The sequence below is a fragment of the Monodelphis domestica genome, chromosome 8 (genome assembly GCF_027887165.1).
Source record: "Monodelphis domestica isolate mMonDom1 chromosome 8, mMonDom1.pri, whole genome shotgun sequence".
Lineage (NCBI taxonomy): Eukaryota > Metazoa > Chordata > Mammalia > Didelphimorphia > Didelphidae > Monodelphis > Monodelphis domestica.
Genome location: NC_077234.1, coordinates 74394585 through 74418868, shown reverse-complemented (window position 1 = coordinate 74418868; position 24284 = coordinate 74394585). Strand labels below are relative to the sequence as shown.

Sequence of the window (24284 nt, the reverse complement as noted above, 5' to 3'; positions counted from 1 at the left end):
CATTACCAGACTAGATGCCTGGTGACTGGAGTGTGATAATGACAACGATCATGGTGATGACGATAATGAGCATGATAGTGACAATTGCTATTTATATAATGATTTCAGGTTTAAAAAGTGCTTTATACCCACTATTTCACTTGACCCTCAAACACTCCTATACACATATCTGGCCCAGAAGCCCCTGTCATTACTAGAATCACTTTAGTGCCTTTTCCTTATGTGAATTAAAATGTTCTGTAATTCTGGCTCTGGTTACATTCTGGTACATCCAAATTTCCAGCAGGACCCAGCTTGGTGTCAGTGAATCATTAGGCTAAAAATGAAACATTGCTTTCTTCAGTAGCACATCTACTAAAATTGGAAAGCGAGAGATTAGCATGGCTCCTGCACCAGGATGATACACAAATTCATGAAGCATTCCATATTGTGGAAATTTGTTAGTACATATAATCAGTAAAAAAAAAAAAGCCTTTATAAAAATAAATAATAAAATAAAAAGATAACCAACAAAATTAATAAATTAAAATGAAAAAACAAAAATGAAACTGAAAAAAACAAAAAGTCATAATATTCTCTCCTTTCTTGGTTGGGGATATATTTGGACCTTATTGAGACAACTGGGGACATCTGGCTTATAGAGCCATCAGTATCATTAATGAGCCCCTACTGAATTATAGTTCTGCCCTTGATGTGAAGGCTCCTTCATCAATTTACTCTATAGGTAGGGTCATAACTACGGTGGAGTGACCAGAGTGGTGGCCTAGGGCACTGAAATTTAGAAGACACAGACCCTTGGCATCTGTTGGCAGGTGGAAATAACTGAACTTAGTCCCTAGATAGCAAGAATGATTGGGTAAAATAGAAATGCCTTCTCACATCCCTGATGAGCTTCTCTGACCAGCTCAGTTTCCCTTCCTAAACTCTACATATATCCCCTGCCCGTGATGGTCTTGCAGTGTCCTATACTCCCTGACCTGTCTCCCCTGCCTCTACCCCACAAATGAATTTGTCTTAAGTTGACTTGAAATATTTTAAACCACTGGTCTAGGACATATTTTGTATTATTTTCTCTGGTATAAAAATAATGGTAAGCTATGGCTCTTTTCATATCTCAGATTATCCATCTACAAACCAAAAAGTACATAGTACAGTAGAAAGAGAAAGACTACTCATATTCTGTGTTTCTCTGTATTCCACAGAAATGGCATGAAAATAAATGAAAGGCGTATATAAAAATCTATTAACATCTTGGTGGGAAAAACCTGTATAACTCAATGTGTTTTTTGTAATCAGAGTAGCATTTCATTACCATAAGTAATGGAATAGTTACTTAAGTCTTATGTTTTCCACAAATACAACCAATCTCATTCAGGAAAACAGGAAAGCAGAGAGCCGAAAAGAGAAAATCAAAGGACTGAGATAAAAACAATTTGCTTTTCAAAATCTCCCCCCCTCCAAAAAAAATTGAGCCTATGTTGGAACAACATAGAGATATGATGGGAAAGTTACTTTTAGAAATGTATCTAAGTTGAGCTTTTCAAAAATATTTTATACAAAAAAGCCAACCATCAATTCAACTAGCAACTATATTTAACTGGTCTGTCACTTCAGTAGGTCATACAGCAACAGAATCTATTAATTCTGTCTCTAAGATGCACTGAATTGACAAAGGAGAAAGGTCAGGTAAAAAATATTCAAGACAATTTCTTGGAGAAACTAAACAAGTAGTTCTTTTTAGATTGAGATCAACTAGGAGGGGTTAAATCGAAAATAAAAAAAAAGTTAAACACCACAGTTTTCTACAGAAATAAATTAATAAATCCCAGAGCCTTTTAAAACCTTTAAAAATATGAATCTAATATTTAAAAAGGAGTCAGTGAGAAGAGCTCACATATCTAAGGCAAATTAAAAGGTTTGTTTCTGAGTTCAGTAAAAGGATTTCAAATGTTGGTGGCTGAAAGATTGGCCAGATTGTGTTATTTCACTGAGAATCCCTTTAGAACTGAAGGTAGTACAAAATCTCAGAGGCAGCCAGGCTTGGGGTTTAGTTCCCAAGTCAAAGGCAGACCTCAACCCAAGCAAGTCAAGAGAACCCCTTTGCCTCTCCCTTGGGGACAAACCACTGTCTACTAACCATTGCTGTTGAGGTAGAAGTAAAGGATTATGGATAACACAGAAAAAACAAGCAAACACAGCTGTAATCTATTCCAACTGACAAATGACAATAATTCAATAGATTTATTAAGCACCTATAATATTGCTTCTGCCAGGTGTTAGGCACACAAAGACAGAAACATAAGGGTTCTCCTTCCAGGGGCTTACATTCTACTGGAAATGAAACAAAATGAACAAATCTGGTAAAAAATAACTTTTCATTAGGCATTCTTCCAATGGATTGATGAGGTAATTCAATATTATTACATTCAAGAAATTGTTCTCTCTTTATTCACATAGGGGTACGGTCTATATTTTCATTGTCAGTAACAGTAAACCCAAGTTATCTAGCAATCTCGCCATTGGAAGAATAGAACATCAGAGCTGGAAGGAATCCCAAGAGTCATTTATCTTAGCTCCCATCCAAAAAGTAATCTCCTTTACATGATTCCAAACATGTAGCTCACCAGCCTTTGCTTGAATACTTCCAGTGATGGGCAAATCACTAAAAGTAGCCTGTGTCATTTTGGGATTGTCTTTACTTTAGAAACTTGCTTGCTTCCAAACCAAGATTTCCACATTTGTTGTTCAGTCATTTTTCAGTCATATCTTTCTTATTCTTCATGGCCCCATGTAAGGGTTTCTTGGCAAAGATACTAGAGTGGTTTGCCAGTTCCACCTCCTACTCATTTTATAGATGAGGAAACTGAGGCAGAGTTAAATAACTTGGCCAAAGTCCCCCATCTAATAAGTGTCTGAGGCCAGATTTGAACTCAGGAAGATGAGTCTTCCTGACTCCAGGTCTGGCACTCTATCTACTCGGCCACCTAGCTGCCCCAGGATTTCCACGCATCTCTATTAACTGGCAATTATTTTAAATGCATAAAAAGTAATGCACTGATGATCCTGAGACACCATGAGGAGCTGAAGTGTTTTCTGAAAGATCAAAGAAAGATTACACCAGTTCAGTTTAGTTTTAGTGTTGGGCTCAGCAGACTTTATTGTACACTATTTGAAAGTAGATCATCCTGATATGGGATAACCAACAGCTTCCTATTGACCGAGATCCATTTACCTGATCTTACCCTGCCCTGCCCTGCCACCCCTCTGCTGCCACATCTCAGACTAGTTATTTGTAAGCTTTTGGAGGGCAGGACTCATGCTTTACTCATCTTTGTCACAACCAGCACCTAAGACTGTGCTTTTAGCACATAGGAGGCACTCAGTAAATTTCTTCTGGGTACGTTGAATTATTGAATTTTCCTATCTTGAAAGTCAGCGGAATTTAAAGTTCTCCAAGAAAGAGCTGAGGCCATGGAGTTTCCCTGATGGCGTAAATACACACAGTGAGTCCTCCTAACTAAGGACTAAGGTCTGGACTGTTATCATCTCCTAGTTTATTCCTTCCTTGGAGCTGGGCAGGGTTCTACATCCTTCTGCACATAGACATGTTTTCTAATCACGACACAGATGTCTTTCTTCTTCTCTTCCCTTATCTCCCTCCTGCTTGCAATTCTCCAAAGAAAAGCCATGGTACTTTGGCTGGTTGCCCTGAGTCCCCAGGGCAAAATTTAAGTTCTGTCCCAGGTCCATCTCTTTAGGGGCTTGGAAATGGAAGGTAGGGCAGTTCTTTCTGGCCATTGGCCAAGTAGGTTAGTCCTGGCTTTTTAGGGTAAGTGAGGCTGGCCATTTTAAAAAACTCTTCTGCAGCATCCAGAGTGATGAGACGGTCCTGTTAAAGATAAAATAGAGATGTGAGGCAGGTTTCTATTGGATAGAGGGAAAAGATCCTCAAAATCACAACATAAATTCATAGGTGACAAGACCATTTGTTAACATTTACCTTCAGTCTGGTGATGGTATACTATGGTGCTATAAGAAATGATGAGCAGGATGGTTTTAGAAAAGAGCTAAAAAGACCTACATGCACTGATGCAGAGTGAAAAAAGAAAAAAAAAAGCAGAACCAGAAGAACATGAGACACAGTAACAGCAATATCCTGGGATGATCAACTGTGAAAGACTTCGCTTTCTTAGCCATGCAATGATCCAGGGCCATTCTAAAGGACCTATGGCCAAGAATGCTATCCACCTCCAGAGAAAGAACTGCTTGAGTGCAAAGCATTTGAGTTTTCACATTAATTTATTTGTGTTTTTATTTTGGGGTTTGGGTTTTATAAAGTATGTTTTGCATGATAAAATATGTATAACCCAGATCAAGCTTCTTACTATCACAGGGACTGGGGAAGGAAGGGAAGGTGGAAGTCAATTTGAATATTAATTTTTGAAAATATGTTGAAAATTATTACTCATTGCTTAGTGAAGTAGCTTGTCAGCTCTAGGAGAGGGGAGGGAAGAGGAGTGGGGAAAATGATGAATCATGTAGCCATGGGAAAATATTCTAAATAAATGTTTAAAAAAGAAAGAAAATTACTACATATAACTGGAAAATAAAATATATATTTAATTTACTTTCAATCAATCAACACATATTTGTTTAACACTTAATTTTTCTTATTTTATTAAGTGCCTTCCCTTTGTTGATTATCTTCCAATGTATGTCATATATAGCCTTTTTTTAAACTCTTGTATTTCATCTTAGAATCAATATTGATCAGTATTGATCAGAATCAGTATTGGTTCCAAGGCAGAAGAGCAGTAGGGTTTGGCAATGATGTTAAGTGACTTGCCCAGGGTCACACATTTAGGAAGTATTTGAGGCCATATTTAAACCTAGAATCTCTTATCCCTAAGCCTGGCTTTCATACCACTGAGTTGCCCCCTCTATATAGCTTATTCGTATATAGTTGTTTGCATGTTCCCTCCCATTAGACATTGAGCTCCTTCAGAACAGAGGCCCTCTTTTGCTTTTCTTTGCATCTCTGGCCCTTAACACAGTGACTGGTCCTTTCTCACACACACACATCCCACAGGGATATTTATAGTTTCCAGAATATCAGAGCTAGATGGACCTAGGAGCTCATTTAGACCAAATAATCATTTTATAAAAGAAACAGAGGACTACTTTCCTATTTAACAAGGCTACCTTTTAAGTCTTTTATTTTTCCAGTCCTAATCTATAAATAATTAGTAATATATCCATATTTATAAATAATCTAATATATAAATAATATAAATAAACTAATTAATAATATAAATATAATATATTATAATAATAAATATAAATAAACTAAAAAATGGACCAATCACAGATTATTAATTTTAATTGAATTGAATTGAATTATTAAAATGGAGTGGTCATAATAATAATAATAATAATAATAATAATGGTTTACTTGTATATCCTTTATGGTTCATAAACACATTTTCCTCACAGTCCTGAGAGGTAGGTAGTGCAAATATTATTATTACCCCTGCCCTAATTCAGATAAGTAAAAAACCAGGGAGAGAAAGCCATTTGCCATGTATAAACCTCAGAAAATTTCAGAGCTGAAGTTCAAATCCTTCGGCCTTACATGATTTGTTCTCTTGAGAGTCCTCCCAATTCTGAGCTTCTATGATTTAGTGATTCCAAATCCGCCTGATTCCTGGATGCCCTGACTAACTCATAGAGTTTTGTGAGCATCTAGAGAGATTAATAATGTATGAGGAAATTTTCTGTGACCCTAGAGCCTATATAAATGTTAGCCATCATTATCATTATTATCTTTCACCAACAGGATTTCTCATTTGTTAACTATTATAAAGATACTGATTATGAGGCAATGAAAGTAGTATCAGAGTCAGAAGACCTGGGTTCAAATCTCAGTTGTACCACTTAAAATCTGTGTAATCTGGCTTTAGACACTTCCTAAATGTATGACCCTAGGCAAGTCACTTAACCCCCATTGCCCAGCCCTTACCACTCATCTGCTTTGTAACCAATACACAGTATTAATTCTAAGATGAAAGGTAAGGGTTTAAAAAAATTAGTGTAATCTTTAAGAAGTCATTTAATGCCACAGGAGGGGTCCAGCCTCACTCATGACTCCAGTGTTTCCCAACAGATCAGTCAAAATAAATAACAAATGGAAGACAGCTTAATCATTATGGCCATGGGACTGCTTTGCATCTGATAGCTGCTCTACCATCTCCATGCCTAGTTTTTATTTTTATACCCATTTTCTTGGCATTCAAATACATTACCTAACACACATGTTCAAAAAAAGATAATTGGAAAAGTGATACATTAACTTTTAACAAATCACTTGATTAACATTCTATATTCTTATATTGTGATTACAGACAACATACAAGATAAATGATTTCATCACAGGTATCTTAATTTTCTCATTACCCTATGAGGAGTTTTAAGCTTACAAACAATCAAGGAAAATTACTTATTGCTTTTAACAAAATGGAATAATTAATCAACAGTTCTTAAAAGATAATTCAACAATCATATCATTGAGGTTGAGGGGTACTGGGAACACAATTCAAATTTAATATTAGGCTAGTCATTTCTCAGGGTTCTTACTAGAGAGTTTCCCACTGGCGAGTTATTGGTTTGTGTAATCAATTCCCTGAGGCATATTGAAGCTTGATGCACTTGTACTTATTGTATGGGCCTCTATTGATTTGTGTGTTGGCTTCATGAGAATAAGTTTCTGTGAGTGGGAAAGTTCTTGGGCTTGGCCTGTAGCTGTGGTTTTGCTGGGAATTATGTACTTAAGTAAAAGTTAACTCATGATAGTCTTTTTGGGATTGGGTTTAAGTATCTGATCTTTTGGTGATGTTTTGGGGAATTAGGGTACAGGTATTTTGCTCTTGCATTATTTCTTTTGAGACTAGGGGGAATAATAATCATGTAGATTCATAGGTAAGGGGCATTTATGAGAGTGGTCATGTAAAGGGAGACTGGGTGGGCAATCACATCTTGCCAAGGACCACTCTGTGGTCTCCTCAACTACCACATGTGACTCTGTCAAGGCGTCATGATCTGATGACTCCCAGCAATTTAGCATCGCCAAGTCTGTTTTCTAACCTGCAAATCATCTATGAAATGAGGTTAGACTAATATAGTTTACAAATACATCCCCAACACATCTACTTGAATACTTCTAGAGATGGACAACTCTTTAATTATCAAAGTGGGCTTTCTGAGGTTCCATCTAGTTCCAAACTTGTGATCCAATGACTCTGTGATCTGAATTTGAATCCTAAACCTTCTAATTAGTACCTGTGCCACTTTGACTTCTCTGGGCTTCAGTTTCCTCATCTGCAATATGATTAGGGATTAGGTGGACAAGGTTAGGTGATCATTCAAGTCATTTTCTGCTTGAAAATTCTATGATCCAATGGTACAATGGAAATGGTACTAGACAGGGTGGGCTAAGTTCCTCACCAGACAGAATGCCAGATCTGGAGTCAGGAGGACCCAGGTACAAATTTAGCCTCAACTATTTCCTGGCTACATGACCCTGGGCTAGTCACTTAACCTTGTTTGCCTAGCTATTGCTCTTCTGTCTTAGAATTGTTAGTAGGGCAGAACGTAAGGGGAAGGGAAGGGTACTAAGCAGACTCAGAAGACCTAGTTGTCTAGTTGTCTAGAGATACAAAGAAAGGCAAAAATCTTCAGTGGGATCATAGTCTAATTGGGGAAGGCAACAGGAAAAAATATATACAAAAACATAATGTAAAGGACAAATAAGAAATAACAGGCAAGTCATTTTAGCCAGGGGAGTCAAAGGAATGATGAGTAAAGAGCCTCCCAGATCTAAATCTATGATCTTCTGATAGCTATGGTCCTCCAATTCTTTTAAACTCTCATAACCTGTGGCCCAGAGATGATCTCCCTATCTCATCAGATGCCCTCTTATTTACTCAGTTCAATTCTTATCAGAAATCTCTCAGATCATTTCTGCAAGGGGCAAGAGGGAAACCCATGGGACAAAATCTCCCTGGAACTAATTATCTCATCAGTCAAAGGAATACCAAAGCTAGATTTATCTCAAAGTCTAAGTTGGGATAGAGGAGTTGATTGCTCTAATACAAATATTAAAGGATATAGGCAAGGTCAAGCAGCCACAACCAGAAATGAGAGGGATCAAGTTAAATGGATATGGCAAACCACCCCCATATCTTTTGCAAGAGAACTCCAAATGAGATCATGAAGAGTCAAACATTACTCCCACAACTAAACAACAACCAAGTTCAACAAGCTTCTAAGCCTTGTTCTCAAGACGAAAATTTAAACTTAGTCAGCCTATGTGTGAGTCATTATTATGTCGGCCACATTCCCTCAACCCATTAACTATCAGATCCCAAAGAACATGTGCCTGAGATTCCACTGTCACATGCCACCTTGAACTTGAGGATGTAAGTAATATCTAAATGCCTAATTTCATATGCCAAACAGAAAAGAGATGAGAGTTTGAAATAAAATTAATGCAAAGAAAGTGAAAGGTCATCCACTTACCACCACAAAGAGGTACCTCTCTGAGAGCTCCCAGTTTGTTGGGAAAATATTTGTCTCTTCAGCAAGTTTTAACAATATTTCCCGGGCTTTCCTGGTGTTCTGAGAGTCACTGATGGTGCTGAGTTTAGTCACTGATAACAAAGAATCTGCTTCCTTCTGAAAGCCTAAAATAGAAGAGTTTGTCACAATTTAAAAGCAGAGGAAATGATTTCCCTAAAAGGAAATGATCTTCATTGGTACTAGGATGCCTTGGAAAAGTCGGTGCTTTCTTCATTCTTCTGTATCCCTTTCCCATCTCCTTACACCCTAGGTTCTCACTGTCTCCATGCTTCTTTCTAGACACCTTAAAGTCCCAGATAGAGATCCCCCACTTCAGCCTGCCCTCCCCCTTAAAGTGTCCAAAGCTATGAACTCTTTACTTCCTCCTAGTTTCCTCCCAACCCAAATTTCCATATTGTGAAATGGAAAGGAGTATAAGTCATGGAATTAGGAAACCTGAGTTTCCTGAGGAAAACCAGTTCTACTACTTTCTAACTGTGCATGACTCTGGTAAATCATTTAAACCTCTGCTTTTCAGTTTCTTCTTTTGTTAAATAGAGATAACAGAGTAGTTGCTCCTTCACCAGCCTGAAAGCTATATAAATGGGAATTCTTGCCATCATTTCCCCGATAACCAAATTAAAATAATTCATTCTAAAGTGTGGGTGGCTTGGTTCTCCAAAAGAAAACTTGCATTTTAGAGCAGGAACCCTACTGTGTGCCTCTGATTGGTAAGTCAGTCAGAATCAGTATGAAGGCCAGAAAAACAAGGTAAAATCATTTGGCTCCATGTTATTAAAAGGTATAAAATATGGTCTGACATATTTCTGTTTCCAAGAAGGAAGACTCACCCCCTTTGAAGTTCATAAGATCATAGATTGTGAGCTGGAAAGGACCTTGGAGACTTTTAGATGCAACTCTCTAATTTTACAGCTGAGGAAAGGGAGACAGATAGAGTTTAAGTGATTTGTCCAGAGTCACAAAGCTAAGGAGTATCTGGAGCTGTATTTGAACTCCTGACTCCAAGTCTAATGTTCTATTCACAAATGTGGGGGGTAATAATAACACTTACTTCCCAGGAATGTTATGGATAAAATAAATAGTATAAAATAAAATGCTTTCCAAACTTAAAATCACTTTATAAAGGCTATTATTTCTAAATAAATGATTTTTAATATGGGAAATAAAATTTTATTCTACTTTGTAGCTCTATGGACAGGATTGTAATAGTAATAAAGCTACTATTTATGTACAGCAACATTTACAAAGCATTTTACATGTTATCTCATTTGATTCTCACAACAACCTTATAAAGTAGGTGCTCCCCATCTTATAGACGAGGAAACTGAGGTTCAAAAGAAGTTAGGCTCTTGCCCAGTGAGGTAGCTAATAACATCTGAGTCAAGATTTGAACTCGGGTCTTTCTGACTCCAACTCCAGCTCTCTATCCACTTCATATGAACCAGGACCACACAACTTTAGTGAAATAAAAACATGGTACCCAAGAACCAAATCATTGAGACACAGTGAATTATGTAATAACAGAAACATTATGGAGTTTCTCCATATATGACTTTAAGGGAGAAAGAAGTGAGCAAGTAATTCACACAGCAAGCAGGCAATTACTAGGGTGCTTTTAGTCAAACCATAAAACAAATGGAGAAACCCAAGGAAAATAATTTTGGAGGAAAATAGAAGAAGCATTTTATAACAATGTGAGCATAGTGAGGAAGAAAATTCTCATGAAATAACCCCGTAGTAAGCTTGTAAACTCAATGGAATTCATACCTAAATCTTCCAAAATGTGCTTCCATCGGTTTCTCACTTCCCTTCGAGTTCTCCGTAAGGTGTAGATATCATAGTTGAGTTTTTGCCATTCCTATTGGATAATCACACAATAAAAAGTCACCTTTACTTGTGTCCCCCACACTGCACCTTCACTTTGCTACTGACTCTCAGGCTTTTAAGATAATGGGGCAACAGGCTGGAAAGTAATCTATCTCTTCCTTGGACTTTAAAAAGTGACTGTCAGAGGTTCAAACAGACCCTGCTACAAAAGAACCTTAGCCAGCATCGGCAAGGAAGCATCAAACAACTGCACTTCTCCACAGGCTGCCCTATCTTCCCACTGGAGAAGAAATGGAAAGCTTATGGAAAAAGAGATATTAGAGACCACCTACACCAACCCCCCTCATTAGGCTGTTTCCTGCCGGAAGAATTTCTGTCTTCTATCAGAATGTCCTTTCATTCAGTCATTTTTCAGTCATGTACAATTCTTTGTGAACCCATTTGAGGGTTTCTTGGCAAAGATACTGAAGAGGTTTGCCATTTCCTTCTCCAGTTCATTTTCATATGAGGAAACTAAGTAAATGGGATTAAGTGACTTGTCCAAGGTCACACAGCTAGTGTTTGAGGCTAGATTTGAATGCAGGAAGCTGACTATACCACTTACCCCTATCTTAGTGCCCTAGAAAGTGTAATCAAGTAAGAGGAAAGGTAGACTTAATATTGATGCAAACTTCAGGCTAATAAGGGAAAAGAATGGCAAACCTATGATCCCATGAAACTTGGATTGCAATCAAAACTTGTCCAGCTTTGTAGGATCTGAGAGAGCTTGTGTTGCCCTAGTGAAGCTTTCAAGAACTCACAGTCCCGTCTTAATGCCACGCAGAGTCAGCAGGATAGGACTTCAGGGGAAGGTATCTCATGAAAGGAGAGGGCCTAAGAATAAGACCAAGACTCCCATCTTCTGAAAAATTCTTGCCTTTCTTGTCAAAGGGTACTTCTCAGGACCTCAGCAGTTATTTAAAATTGCCCAATTTCACAGACTTCCTGTGTGTAGGAAGCCTCCTTGTAGGTCATAATTTTGAAATCAGAATCTCTCCACTCTCTTCAAAGGGAACTTGAGAACTAAGTGCTTTGAAAAAGAATAGTTACTGGCAAATGTTTTTGCAAGAGCCCATAAAGGGGTCACATTATAAACAATCGTCCCCATCCCTCCCCACCCCCTCCATTTCCTGGAGTAGAACAAGGATGTTGGCTCTGCGTATTCGCCACAAAACTCCATTCCAGTTGCTCTAGCTAAAAGGACATAATTCTAAATGCTTTATTTAAGGGGCAAGTCTTATGATACCTTGGCTCCTCTCCTTTCTTGGGAAATGGTTCTCTCTCTTCAATGATGACTTTTGTTCTCCTTGCTAGTGTACTAATCTTGCTTCTTACTCATATGCTTCATTGGCTGGTCAATTTTCAGTGACCTTTACACTACTTGCAAATAGGCTTACACTGCGTGGTATCACAAATAAAGATGGGAGCAGTTAGATGACTCAATGGACTGACCTCAGACACTTCCTAGCTGTAGTCACATAACTGCCATTGCCTAGCCCTTATCACTTTTCTGCCTTGGACCCAATACACAGGATTGATTATAGGACAAAAGGGAAAAGTTTAAAAAATAAAATAAAATAAAGACAGGGATCATTATAAAGCAGTGGTCATCAAAACAATTTGGTACTGGCTAAGAAACAGAAAGGAGGATCAGTGGAATAGACTTGGGGTAAGTGACCTCAGCAAGACAGTATATGACAAACCCAAAGACCCCAGCTTCTGGGACAAAAACCCACTATTTGACAAAAACTGCTGGGAAAATTGGAAGACAGTGTGGGAGAGATTAGGTTTGGATCAACACCTCACACCCTACACCAAGATAAACTCAGAATGGGTGAATGACTTGAACATAAAGAAGGAAATTATAGGTAAATTAGGTGAACACAGAATAGTATACATGTCAGACCTGTGGGAAGGGAAAGACTTTAAAACCAAGCAAGACATAGAAAGAGTCACAAAATGTAAAATAAACAATTTTGATTACATCAAATTAAAAAGGTTTTGTACAAACAAAAACAATAAAACCAAAATGAGAAGGGAAGCAACAAATTGGGAAACAATCTTCATAACAAAAACCTCTGACAAAGGTCTAATTACTCAAATTTATAAAGAGCTAAATCAATTGTACCAAAAATCAAACCATTCTCCAATTGATAAATGGGCAAGGGACATGAACAGGCAGTTTTCAGCCACAAAAATAAAAACTATTAATAAGCACATGAAAAAGTGCTCTAAATCTCTTATAATCAGAGAGATGCAAATCAAAACAACTCTGAGGTATCACCTCACACCTAGCAGATTGGCCAACATGACAGCAGAGGAAAGCAATGAATGCTGGAGGGGATGTGGCAAAGTCGGGACATTAGTGCATTGCTGGTGGAGTTGTGAATTGATCCAACCATTCTGGAGGGCAATTTGGAACTATGCCCAAAGGGCGATAAAAGACTGTCTGCCCTTTGATCCAGCCATAGCACTGCTGGGTCTGTACCCCAAAGAGATAGTAAGGAAAAAGACTTGTACAAGAATATTCATAGCTGCACTCTTTGTGGTGGCCAAAAATTGGAAAATGAGGGGATGCCCGTCAATTGGGGAATGGCTGAACACATTGTGGTCTATGTTGGTGATGGAATACTGTTGTGCTAAGAGGAATAATAAAGTGGAGAAGTTCCATGGAGACTGGAACAACCTCCAGGAAGTGATGCAGAGTGAGAGGAGCAGAACCAGGAGAACATTGTACACAGAGACTGATACACTGTGGTACAATCGAATGTAATAGACTTCTCCATTAGGGTCAATGCAATGTCCCTGAACATTCTGCAGGGATCTAGGAGAAAAAACACTACCCACAAGCAGAAGACAAATTGTGGGAGTCAAAACACCTAAGAAAAGCAACTGCTTGACTACAGGGGTTGAGGGGACAACATTGAGGAGAGACTCTAAATGAATACCCTAATGCAAGTACCAACAACATGGAAATGGGTTCGAATCAAGAACACATGTGATACCCAGTGGAATCGCTCCTTGGCTATGGGAGGGGTGGTGGCAGGGGGGGGAGGAAAAGAAAATGATCTTTGTGTCCAAGGAATAATGTTTGAAAATGACCAAATAAAATAATGGTTAAAAAAAAGAGAGGACTCACAGAATATGCTGTCATGAAGGCATGTTCTGACTAGCCTTTGCAGCCCCAGTTTTTGACTTGGGTTTTACAGGAGGGAAGTAACTACTGAATTGTAACTAGTATCATGTCCTAAAAAATTATTAACTTCAGATCCAAAAAATCATGGGGGAAAGGGCAAGAGAAAAGAACAAGCTCAAAGTAAAGGCCTACTCTGTGCCAGGCTTTGTGCTAAATACTCTATAAATATTATCTCATTTGAAAATAATAATTAATGAGAAGATTATATATTTAAGACTAGAAGAGACTTCAGATATTAGCCACTTTAACTCTCATTTTTTTCTATAAACTTGATACCCAAAGAGGTAAAGTGATTCCCTCTCCCTACTCAATAAACTATTTACCTCCAGGATCAAGGAATTAAAGGTAGTTAGGTGGCTCACTGGGTAGAGTGCTGGGCTTGGCATTAGGAAGACATATTCCAGTGTTCAAACCTGGCTTCAGACACTTACAAGCTGTGTGACCGTGAGCAAGTCATTTATAACCTTTTTGCCTCAGTTTCCTCAACTACAAAATAAGCTAGAGAAAGAAATGGCAAACAATTCCAGTGTCATTGCTAAGAAAATCCCAAATAGGGCCATGAAGAGTCAGACACAACTAAAATGACTGAATAACAGTAAAATCAAGGATCAAATCTACGATCCACTTTTTAGCTTCTAAAAACTTTCACAACCTCACTCCCTCCAACCTTTGCAGACTTTTCCCCTTTACACCCCTATCTATACCTACAATGCAGCAATACTACTGGCCTTCCTACTCTTCCTCACATCGGACAGCTCCTTTCTCAAGTCCATACCTTTCCACTGGCTGGCTGCCATGACTGGATTGCTTTCCCTCTTCATCTCTCTCCATCTCCTGGTTTCCCTGATCTCCTATAGAACTCAGCTCAAATCCAATCTTCTACAGTGGATTTCTTCCACCAACTCCTTTAAGGTCTTCCCTCTGAAATCTTCATTTGCACTGCATGCATTAGGTATATTGTTTGTATGCTGTATCCCCCATTAGATTGTTAACTTCTGCAGGGTAAGAGCTGTGTTTTTGCTTTTATTTGCTTCTCTCATTTGTAGCACCAAACCTTACACAAAAAAGTAGGTACTGAAAAAATGCTTGTTGACTGACTTTGATCAAGATCATGGAGCTAATGAGTGTTAGAGCAGACTTGACTCCAGGTCCTCAGACTTCAAATCCAATGTTAGCTTCCACTACATCACAGAATCTAATCTCCTTGGTTTCAAGTCCTGATTAATAGTAGTTGTGTCTGCTGGCTATGTTATTCTTAATTTCCTCATCTGTAAAATAGGAATTATAATTATTGCATTATCTGCCTTACAGTTTTGCAAAGCACTGTGCATACTAGCTCATTTGATCTTTCAATAATCATGTAAAGAGGGACTCTTTTATTATCCCCAATTTATAGGTGAGGAAACTGAGACTGAGAGAGGTTATATATCTTGCCCAGGTCATACAGAAAGTGTCTGAAGTTAGACTATAACTCATGTCTTCCTGATTTTAAGCCTAAAACTCTATTCACTAAGTCACTTAGCTGCCCTCATACTAAAACATCATACTAAAACTAAAGCATCATCATAGATATCTATGCTCTAACAAAAATAGCATTGATACGCATTTTAATATACTTTGTCTTACTGAATATCGATTGTACATGGAATGAAAAGTTTTGAAAATTTAGAGACCTAGCAGAAGAAATCAAAGTAATGTGTGATAAGAAAAAGAAACTTACATCATCCCCCTCATCCTACCTGCTACTGGGACTGTGCCAAAGAGGCTTTCAGGGAGCCTACAGAAAATGAGCTTAAACACAAAAGCATTATTAAATTACAAAAAAACAGCTATTTTATCCCCCTAAGTAATGGTATATATTACATGAAACACAAAAGAAAAGTCTCAGACCTTTGTTATTAGAATTCTATCAAACTAGTTGAGATGAATGAAAGAGCAATGATAGTCATTATTATTATTGACTTTACATAGTCTTCAATGCTTTCAAAATGCTACATATGTGTATGTATATATGCATACACATATACATATATATGAAATCTCATTTGATCCTCACAATTATTTGAAGAAGAAATTATAGGTCTTATAATTTCCACTTTAGATGGAGGATGATGAGAAAATGATGAGGAGGATGGTGAGGAAAGTAAGGCTCAAATGGGGTCTTCATAAAGTCATAGAAATTTAAAAATTTCAAGAATTACTTCTGAGCTCTAAATTTAAAAAAGATCCAGATCAGATGTACAACAAGATAGAGGACTAGCATTTTCTCTGATCCTGAAAACCACTTAAATTTCTTCAAAATAAGAATTGAGCACAATACATAAAACAATTTCAGCTGCTTTCATGGTCAAGGACACAAAGAACTCAAATGAGGTAACAATTCAATGAGCTAACAGCAGAAAAAGCTAATCTCCAATCACTAAAGTAATTACTCAGTAGCCCCTCCTACTGGCCACCATACTCTAGAAAAAGCTATAGAAACCACTCTATGGGCTTGCCAGGAGATTTAAATCTTCCCAGACTTCAAACTGGGGAAGAACAAAAGGCTCTGAATGAGACTGCAGTTGGAAGCATTCTTGTGTTATACCTGAGCTCAGCCAGAGAACCAAGCAACCTGGGACAGAATACCATCAGGGTTGGCACTCCACTAAGCCTGAGGGAAAGAGATGGAAATCTAGGCAGTAACAGTTGTTCTCTCTATAAATCACTCGAGAGCTCAGAGTGTGAAACATGATTTCCCCATTAAGGAGGTTTATTCAGTTTTGAGGTCCAGCTCCCAGGGAAATCACCATCAAAGGGGGGGAAAGAGTCAAAAAATGAACAAAGGGGAAAGAACTGAAATTACCAAATATTTTTTAAAAAGAAAACTCAATCAAAGACATTGAGCATTAGCTCAACTTTTTGTTAAGATGTTGATATAAGCCCTAGATTGACTATATAGGCATCTATGAATAAACATTATAAGATAAAGGAAAATGAATCAACAACTGATGAGAAAGAGGATACAGAGGATTCCCAAGAAAGCATAGAACCACAGCGGGATGTTTTAGATATAAAAAAAGGCAAATAAATAGAAAAGAAAAATAAGAATTATGAAAAAACAGAAAATTCAGTGCCTGTCACCTAGTAGGTGCTTAATAAATGTTTAATTGATTGAATTTATGGCTGTATAGCAGAAATAGCTGACAGAACAGAAAATTTTGAATTTGTGGTGACCAACCTCAGCAAAGAAACAAAAGACAGAACAATTGATTGGTGAGCAAATATGCAGAAGTAAAGAGCAACCTGGAAGAAGAGTAAAAAGCAATAATGTTAAAAGAAAATATAATCTCTATATAAGCAAATTATATTGCTCTCAAAGAAAAGATGCATGTACAACTTAAGAATTATAGACCTCTGAGAACATGAAAAATAAAAAAAAAACTGAACACCATAATTAAAGTAAAAAATCAAACAAGTACTCAAAAGTTCTGCACACAGAAAATAAAATCTCAAGGAAAATAATTTGCAGAATGCCTATAGAAAAAAAATACTACTATAAGGGTTAAATTAGGAGTTTTAACAAAATAAGAGAGCAACTTTTAATAATTTAAGTTTTAATCAGAATATAGTAAAGGTATAAATTCATATTATCCCTTTAAGCCAGAGAAAAGAAAACTTCTAGCAGCTTTTAACAATTAACAGTTTAGTTTAATTAAAATAGAGATAGTAAAAGAATATAGTAAAATGAATATAATAAAGGAGAGAAATATAGGAAAGAAGTAGAGAAAGAAAATTTCCTAATATCTATACTAGTTATCCTATAACTAACTATAATCACTACCTAAAACTACCTATATATACCTATAACTGAAAATTTCCTAATATCTATACTAGTTATCCTATAACTAACTATAATCACTACCTAAAACTACCTATATATACCTATAACTGCCTATAACTACCACAAATAACAAACCACCCCACAAAGTTCCAACCCAATCCAGCCCTATCAACACCAACCCAATCAGTGTTTTATACAATCCCAATTAGGTACGTAAATGAAGACCAGCCACCTTCCAACCCAGAAAAGGTCAAAAAGTCCTATAAAAGCTAAAGCCAAAAAGCCCACTCAGTATGTTCAGGCCCACATTTATATTCCAGCAACTAAACACCAACCACCAAACCAACCCACTCCTAGCAGCCAACTTCTCCAGAACAGCCAGCCCCGTAAGCACCTGACAGACCAACCAACTCATGCTGGCACCCTTTAATCCCCTTTTTCTACCTCACTTCCTATCTCTAGGGTTCCTCCTTCCTGTCACTGTGGGCTGGTTAATCCCTACACATCTCTATGGTAAGAGGAACTCCAGGTTCCCAGTTAAATTCAAAAAAGGAATAAAGAATTCCTTTTTATACTATAAAACTCTAAGACATGGTCACTTGGTTTAACAATTCCATCAACAATAACAAAATCTTTAAGCAACTAGGAGAAAGATTTTCAAATGCAAAGTAAAAGAAATTTGAATAACACAAAACTATTCTTTACCCATTAAAAATCCAAGGAGAGAATAGAAAAATGATTTCCAAATACCAAAGAAGCTCAAAATGCCTCTAAAATTTATAAATCCTGAAAAGTTGAACCTAAATATTAATGGAGGAAAAAAGATGTTTAATAAAAAAGAGATTTTGAAGCATTCCTGCAATGGGGCAATACTTCTATCCTCTTTATCTCCTATAGGAATTGATATATCTATATGTAAGCCACAAAGAGTGGGGGTGTGGAGGGGAGGAAGACGGCATGAGAGAAAAGACCTAGAAGACAGTAACATAGGAGCTATCTAGAAGAAAAAACTAAAAATGTATGTCTGAAGTTTTAACTCCATAAGAAACAGAGAATAAAGAAAAAATAGAGAAGTATAAGTTCATGAATCAAAGAATAAAAAATCTAGAACAGTCAGAAAGAAAATAGAAATAATAAAGAGAACAAGGGGGATCCTATTTAGAAAAGGGCACAGAAAATAAACATTTTAAACTAAAAAATAATAAATCAAAGTAGGAAGAGATTTCCTTATATATATAACTGAGAAGAAAAAAAAAGAAAAAATTTCAAGAAAAGTAACTAATGAGTTAAACAAAAGTCCAGAAGTAGGGATAACAAATGAAGGGAGAGGACTTTGAGGGTAAGAAGAGAGCCGCTAGAAACAGGGTTATGAAATTAAAAGAGAGAGAGAGAGAGAGAGAGAGAGAGAGAGAGAGAGAGAGAGAGAGAGAGAGAGAGAGAGAGAGAGAGAATATGCTGTCTTTACAAAAAAAAAAAAAAAAAAGGGAAATCCTAATCTGGGTGGGGAGAATTAGAGATAAATGGAGGGAAATATAATATCCTTTCATAACAGCAACTTATCAACTCTCATAATGCAAGTAAAAAAAGAAATAAGAAAATTACTCAGAGCTTCCAAACACAGAAAATAAAGTGCCAAACAAAATAATCCACAGATTTCCTAAATAATTTTTTTAAAACCCAGTATGCTACAAAACTCTAAGACACAGTCATAAATGTGAATGGACTAAACAATCCAATAAAATGAAAAAAGAGACTGATTTGCTATGAATATAAATCTCTACAATCTATTGCTTACAAGAAACAAACCTAAAAAACAAAGACATATACAGAAAAAAAATTGGGGGCTAGAACAAAAACTTACTATGGATCAAGTGAATTTTTAAAAATAGGAATTGTAATTCATAAAAAGAAACAATCAAGGAAAAGCATTTCAATATGAAACATATACTCCAAATGCTTTAGCAACTAAATTTTAAAAAAAAAGGAAAAATTAATTGAATTACAAGAAGACATAGACATGAACTAACTTCTCCATCTTGTCTTCTTTCCCCAGGAAACTCATTGTGAAATCTCACTCTTGAACTAAGATTGAATCAGTCTAGGAGATCACATCTCATTAGTATCCTCTGACCTTATGACTGGATATGAACTACATGACCTCCATCTAAAGACAGGGCCCAACATAATATTTCCCTCATTTCCCATAAACTACTCTCCTTTTGTACTTTAGTTTTCTCCATCATGTCACTACTCCTGGTACCTTACCTTCTCCGTCTGTCCTTTCTCTCCTTTCTCCCACCACTCCTATTTTTCAAATTCCTTTTGTGTTGTCTTTTCCCATTAGTTATAAACTTTTTGAGGGCAGAGACTATCTTTACTTTTCTTTGTATTTGTATTTCCAACACTATACATAAGGCTTGGCTCATAATAGGTATTTAATAAACTTTGATTGATAGACAATATTAGCAATTTTAATGTCTCTCTGTCAGTTTCAGATAAATCTAAGAAAAATAAACAAATGGGAAAAAAGAATTGAATGAACTTCTGGGAAAACTGGATTTGGTTATGTGATGGAAGACATATGAAATAAAGAATGATCATTTTAGAGCTGAAAGGTACATGGAAGTTACCTAGGGCTCAACTTCCATATTTTAAAGATAAAGAAACTAAGACTGTGAGAAGTTAAGTCAGCTAAGTAACAAGGCCAGGATGGATGGCAGGTTTTCTGACTCTAGATCTAGTTGACAGTCCATGACACAATAATCCTTACACATGGTCTTCTGAATAAAAGGTAGCCCAAGTTTTACATCTTGAAACAAAATGTGAAAGCATAAATTTTACTATTTGATAAAAGATAAGATAGCATACAAGAGTCCTAAGATCATGTAAAATTATAGAGTTTGAGCTGCAAGAGGTCATCAAGTCTAAGCCCTTTTTACAGATGAAGAAAGTAAGACCCAGAGATATGCCCAAAGTCATACAGTCCCAGAAATCGGATTCAAACACAAGCCCTCAAATTCTAAATTCAGTGTTCTGTTTCCTGAAGGATAAAATACCAGACAGAAGCATAAACTCTATCCTGAATTCCCACCTCTGGCTAGTTATAAAATGAACCAAAAATCAGTAGTAAAACCACAGTCTAAAGTAAAGAAATTAAAAAGAAATAAAGTATTCTGGTAAAAGTTTAATAACCAGCTCTTTTTAAAATGTGCATGTGACATCCGTTTAATTTTAATCTGCATCATTAACCCTCTCTCCATCACTTTCTTAAACCTAAACAATCCACAAAACAATAAATGAAGCCATGACCTATATCGTCTACTGATTTCCTATGAGTAAATATTAACACTGAAAATTTAACAATAAGCTTTTATAGTTCTTCTGAGCCAGCTTCAGCTCATCTCAGAAGATACTTTCAGATTCAAAAGAAACTGAGCATAAAAATGAGAGGTTTTCAAACTCTATTTAGTATCCTTAGCATGCAAAACTCAGATAGCCTCTAAGCACAAAGACTTCCATGGATTCTGCAGGCTGTGGGCTGTACCCATTCATTTTGCCAAACTGTTGACTTGGCTTTCATCTATTATTAATGAACCTAGGAGTGGAAGACAGCACATTACAATTGCTTCAAATTAATAAATAAAGATAATTGGTCAGTTTGGCATCATGGGAGATCTAACCTACTAAAAATCATCACATTGCTCCTGCTTCGTCATGCACCATCTAGAGTAAAATCTGGTCTCTAAGTGAAGCAAATTCAAGTGACTTTTTTATTACACATTAGAAAAGTGCTCTATCAATTAATTCAAACTCGTATTTAAATGGGTAATTAAAATACATTAAACTCTTCATTTTTAGAAATAATTTCAAAAATAAGTGATTTATTCATCTAGAATATAGGCTCTTAACCTAGGGGTCTTGAATTTGTTGTTGTTTTATAACTATTTTTCATTATAATTAGTTTCCTTTGTTATGTCAAGTATTTGATTTTATTCATTTAAGAACATTATTCCACGAAGGAATCTATAGTTTAATCAAAGAGATCCTTTATAGAAACAAGGTTAAGAATTTCTGATCTAGAATAATTTTCCCCTTACCTTAAAGATATTCTTAAAAAAAAAAAAAAACCTTACTGGCTGTCTTCAAATCAATGCTAAGTATGGGTCCCAAGGTAGAAGAGCAGTAAAGGCTAGGCAATTGGGACTAAGTGACTTATCTAGGATTACACAGCTAGGAAGTGTCTGAGGTCACATTTGAACCCAGGACCTCCCATCTCTGGGTCTGGTTCTGAGTCCCCTTACTATCACCGACTTATACCAGGAGACTACAGTGTAAGGTTCATAGGTTCATAGAATTACTAGAGTCTAAATGGGATTGAGAGGTCAGACTGTCCAACCCCTTCATTGTATAGATGAATGAGGTCCATAAAGGTTATGGGATTATCCAGGGTTACACAGCTAGCAAGTATCAGAGGCAGAACCTCACCTAGACCAGAACTCTATCTACAATGCCATTCTAGTGTGAATATGGTTTTTAGGGTGGGAAGAACAAGATGCTTATGAGAAAGAAATAACTTTACTAGGAATTGTTAATGGGCTAAATTACAGTCTGTATTCTTTTCAGATTTCACTTAAAAGGAAGTAGAAAGCTTAATTTTTCTCAAACTGTTCTTGCAGGGCTCTGAAAAGACCAGGTAATTTACCAGTCAAGTGCCTCCCCTGGAGGCTAGAAAGGTGCCAGCTAAAACAGATGCCCATAGCTGGCACATTTCCCTTTACCATTTCAAAGCCTCCGTTAGAGAAGCTACCAAATAAAAGAACTCACAGCACTGATGCTACTTTCAAAACTAATACGCAGATGCGAACTGGAACGACCTCCAGGAACTGATGCAGAGTGAAAGAAGCAGAACCAGGAGAACATTGTACCCAGAGACTGATACACTGTGGCACAATCGAATGTAATGGACTTCTCTACTAGCAGAAATGCAATGATCCATGACAATTTGGAGGTACTTATGAGAAAGAATGCTATTCACATTCAGAGGAAGAACTGTGGAAGCAGAAACACAGAAAAAAAAAACTTTTTGATCACATGGGTTGATAGGGATATGATTGGGGATGTAGACTCTAAATGATCACCCTGGTGCAAATATTAATAATATGGAAATAGATCTTGATCAATGACACAGGTAAAACCCAGTGTAATTGAGTGCTGGCTATTGGACAAGGGTGGGAGGAGGGAGGGAAAGAACATGAATCATGTAACCATGGAAAATTTTTCTTAATCAATTAAATAAAATTTAAAAAACAACAACTATTAGGCAGGGCAGCTAAAGGGCTTAATAGAGAGAGAGAGCCAGGTCTGCAAACAGAAGGGTCCTGGGTTTAAACCTGACCTTAGATATTTCCTAGCTGTGTGACCCTGGGGAAATCACTTAAGCCCAATTGTTTAGCCTTCCCACTCTTCTGTCTTGGAACTAATATTGATTCCATACTTAGCCAAACCCAGATCAAGTAGGTAAGAGGGAGACAAGAGTTTAAAGAAAATAAAAGTAGGAAGGAGGCAAAGAGGAATCGAATGGTTGCTATTATCTCTTTCCCCAGTCCCCAAGCCAATGCAGTGTGGTGCTTTTTAAATTTATAGCACTTGTCCACCCCTGGTGGTGGACAGACACTACACATAATGAGCACATTATACTCTATGCAAAAAAAAAGTATTTCTCTAATGGAAGAATCTCAACTATAGCAAAAGTACATTTTAGGTCAGTGATGAGAAAATGAAAAACTGCTCCAAGCAGCCCTGGAGTTGTTAGATCCTCCTAATTGCACTTTTCATCAGACAGTGTGCCCATATGTCTAATGTCCAACATCCAGAAAGAAGACAGAGGCTCCCCATAGATAAGGAGGTGGTGTAGATGATTCTGTTGGGCAGATGATATTGTGCTGATGGCAAAATGATTTGGAAAACTTTGGTGTCACAAAGAGTTGGACATGGCAGAAGTGACTTAACAACAGCACTCTTCCATTGATGGCTGGCAAATCATGAAACACCCAATAAATCTCCAAGGAAATAACTTTTTAGGAATATAAATCATTGTATGAATAATTCAATGGTTCTGAGATAAGTCCTGGAGCAAAGAAAGAAGATGGAACAATAGAACATTATACCTGAAAGAAATCTTAGACATCATTGAGTCAACTTCTTTTCACAGAAGCATCCCTCCTACTACATTCCTCACACAGGATCATCTAATCTGCTAAAACAAACAAACAAACAAAAACCTCCAGTGGCAGACAGTTTAATTGTCAGAAGGCAGACTTGCCTTTTCCATTGTCACTCAGCTTATACTGACCTACAATATTCCTTATAATTTCAACTCATAAAATGAAATATATAATATAAAGGAAGCTAATGATGCTGGAATAGAGTTATCATTTTTTTAATAGGCTCAGGGGCAACTAGGGGACTCAGTGAATTAGAAAGCCAGGCCTAGAGACAGGAGGTCCTGGATTCAAATCTGCCCTCAGACGCTTCATAGCTGTGTGACCCTGGGCAAGTCACAACTCCATTTGCCTAGCCCTTACCACTCTTCTGCCTTGGAACCAACAGTTAGTATTGATTTTAAGATGGAAGGTAAGGATTAAAAAAAAAAAGATAGGTTCACTCCAAGTTAAGAACTCTGGTATATGATCACCCATTTGACTCAAATCTAAGTAACCTGGGAGCCAGGTTAGGGGAGTTATGGAGAGAGGATAAATATTTATG

General features: G+C 37.0%; 1 protein-coding gene and 1 non-coding gene across 2 annotated transcripts in view; one reads left to right on the top strand and one right to left on the bottom strand.

Moving 5' to 3' along the window:
• Positions 1–330: 330 nt before the first annotated feature.
• On the top strand, positions 331–432 carry LOC130456053 (U6 spliceosomal RNA). The gene has a single exon (XR_008914328.1). It is a non-coding gene; the product is annotated as a U6 spliceosomal RNA (small nuclear RNA).
• Positions 433–3126: 2694 nt separating this feature from the next.
• Positions 3127–24284, bottom strand: part of MREG (melanoregulin) — an 86475-nt gene continuing 65317 nt past the window's right edge. The window contains exons 3-5 of the mRNA XM_001368220.4: positions 10402–10492; positions 8575–8738; positions 3127–3889 (exon numbers count right to left, since the gene is read on the bottom strand). Of these exons, the coding sequence (XP_001368257.1) occupies positions 3755–3889; positions 8575–8738; positions 10402–10492 (390 nt within the window). The 3' untranslated portion in view covers positions 3127–3754. The remainder of the gene's footprint in view (positions 3890–8574; positions 8739–10401; positions 10493–24284) is intronic.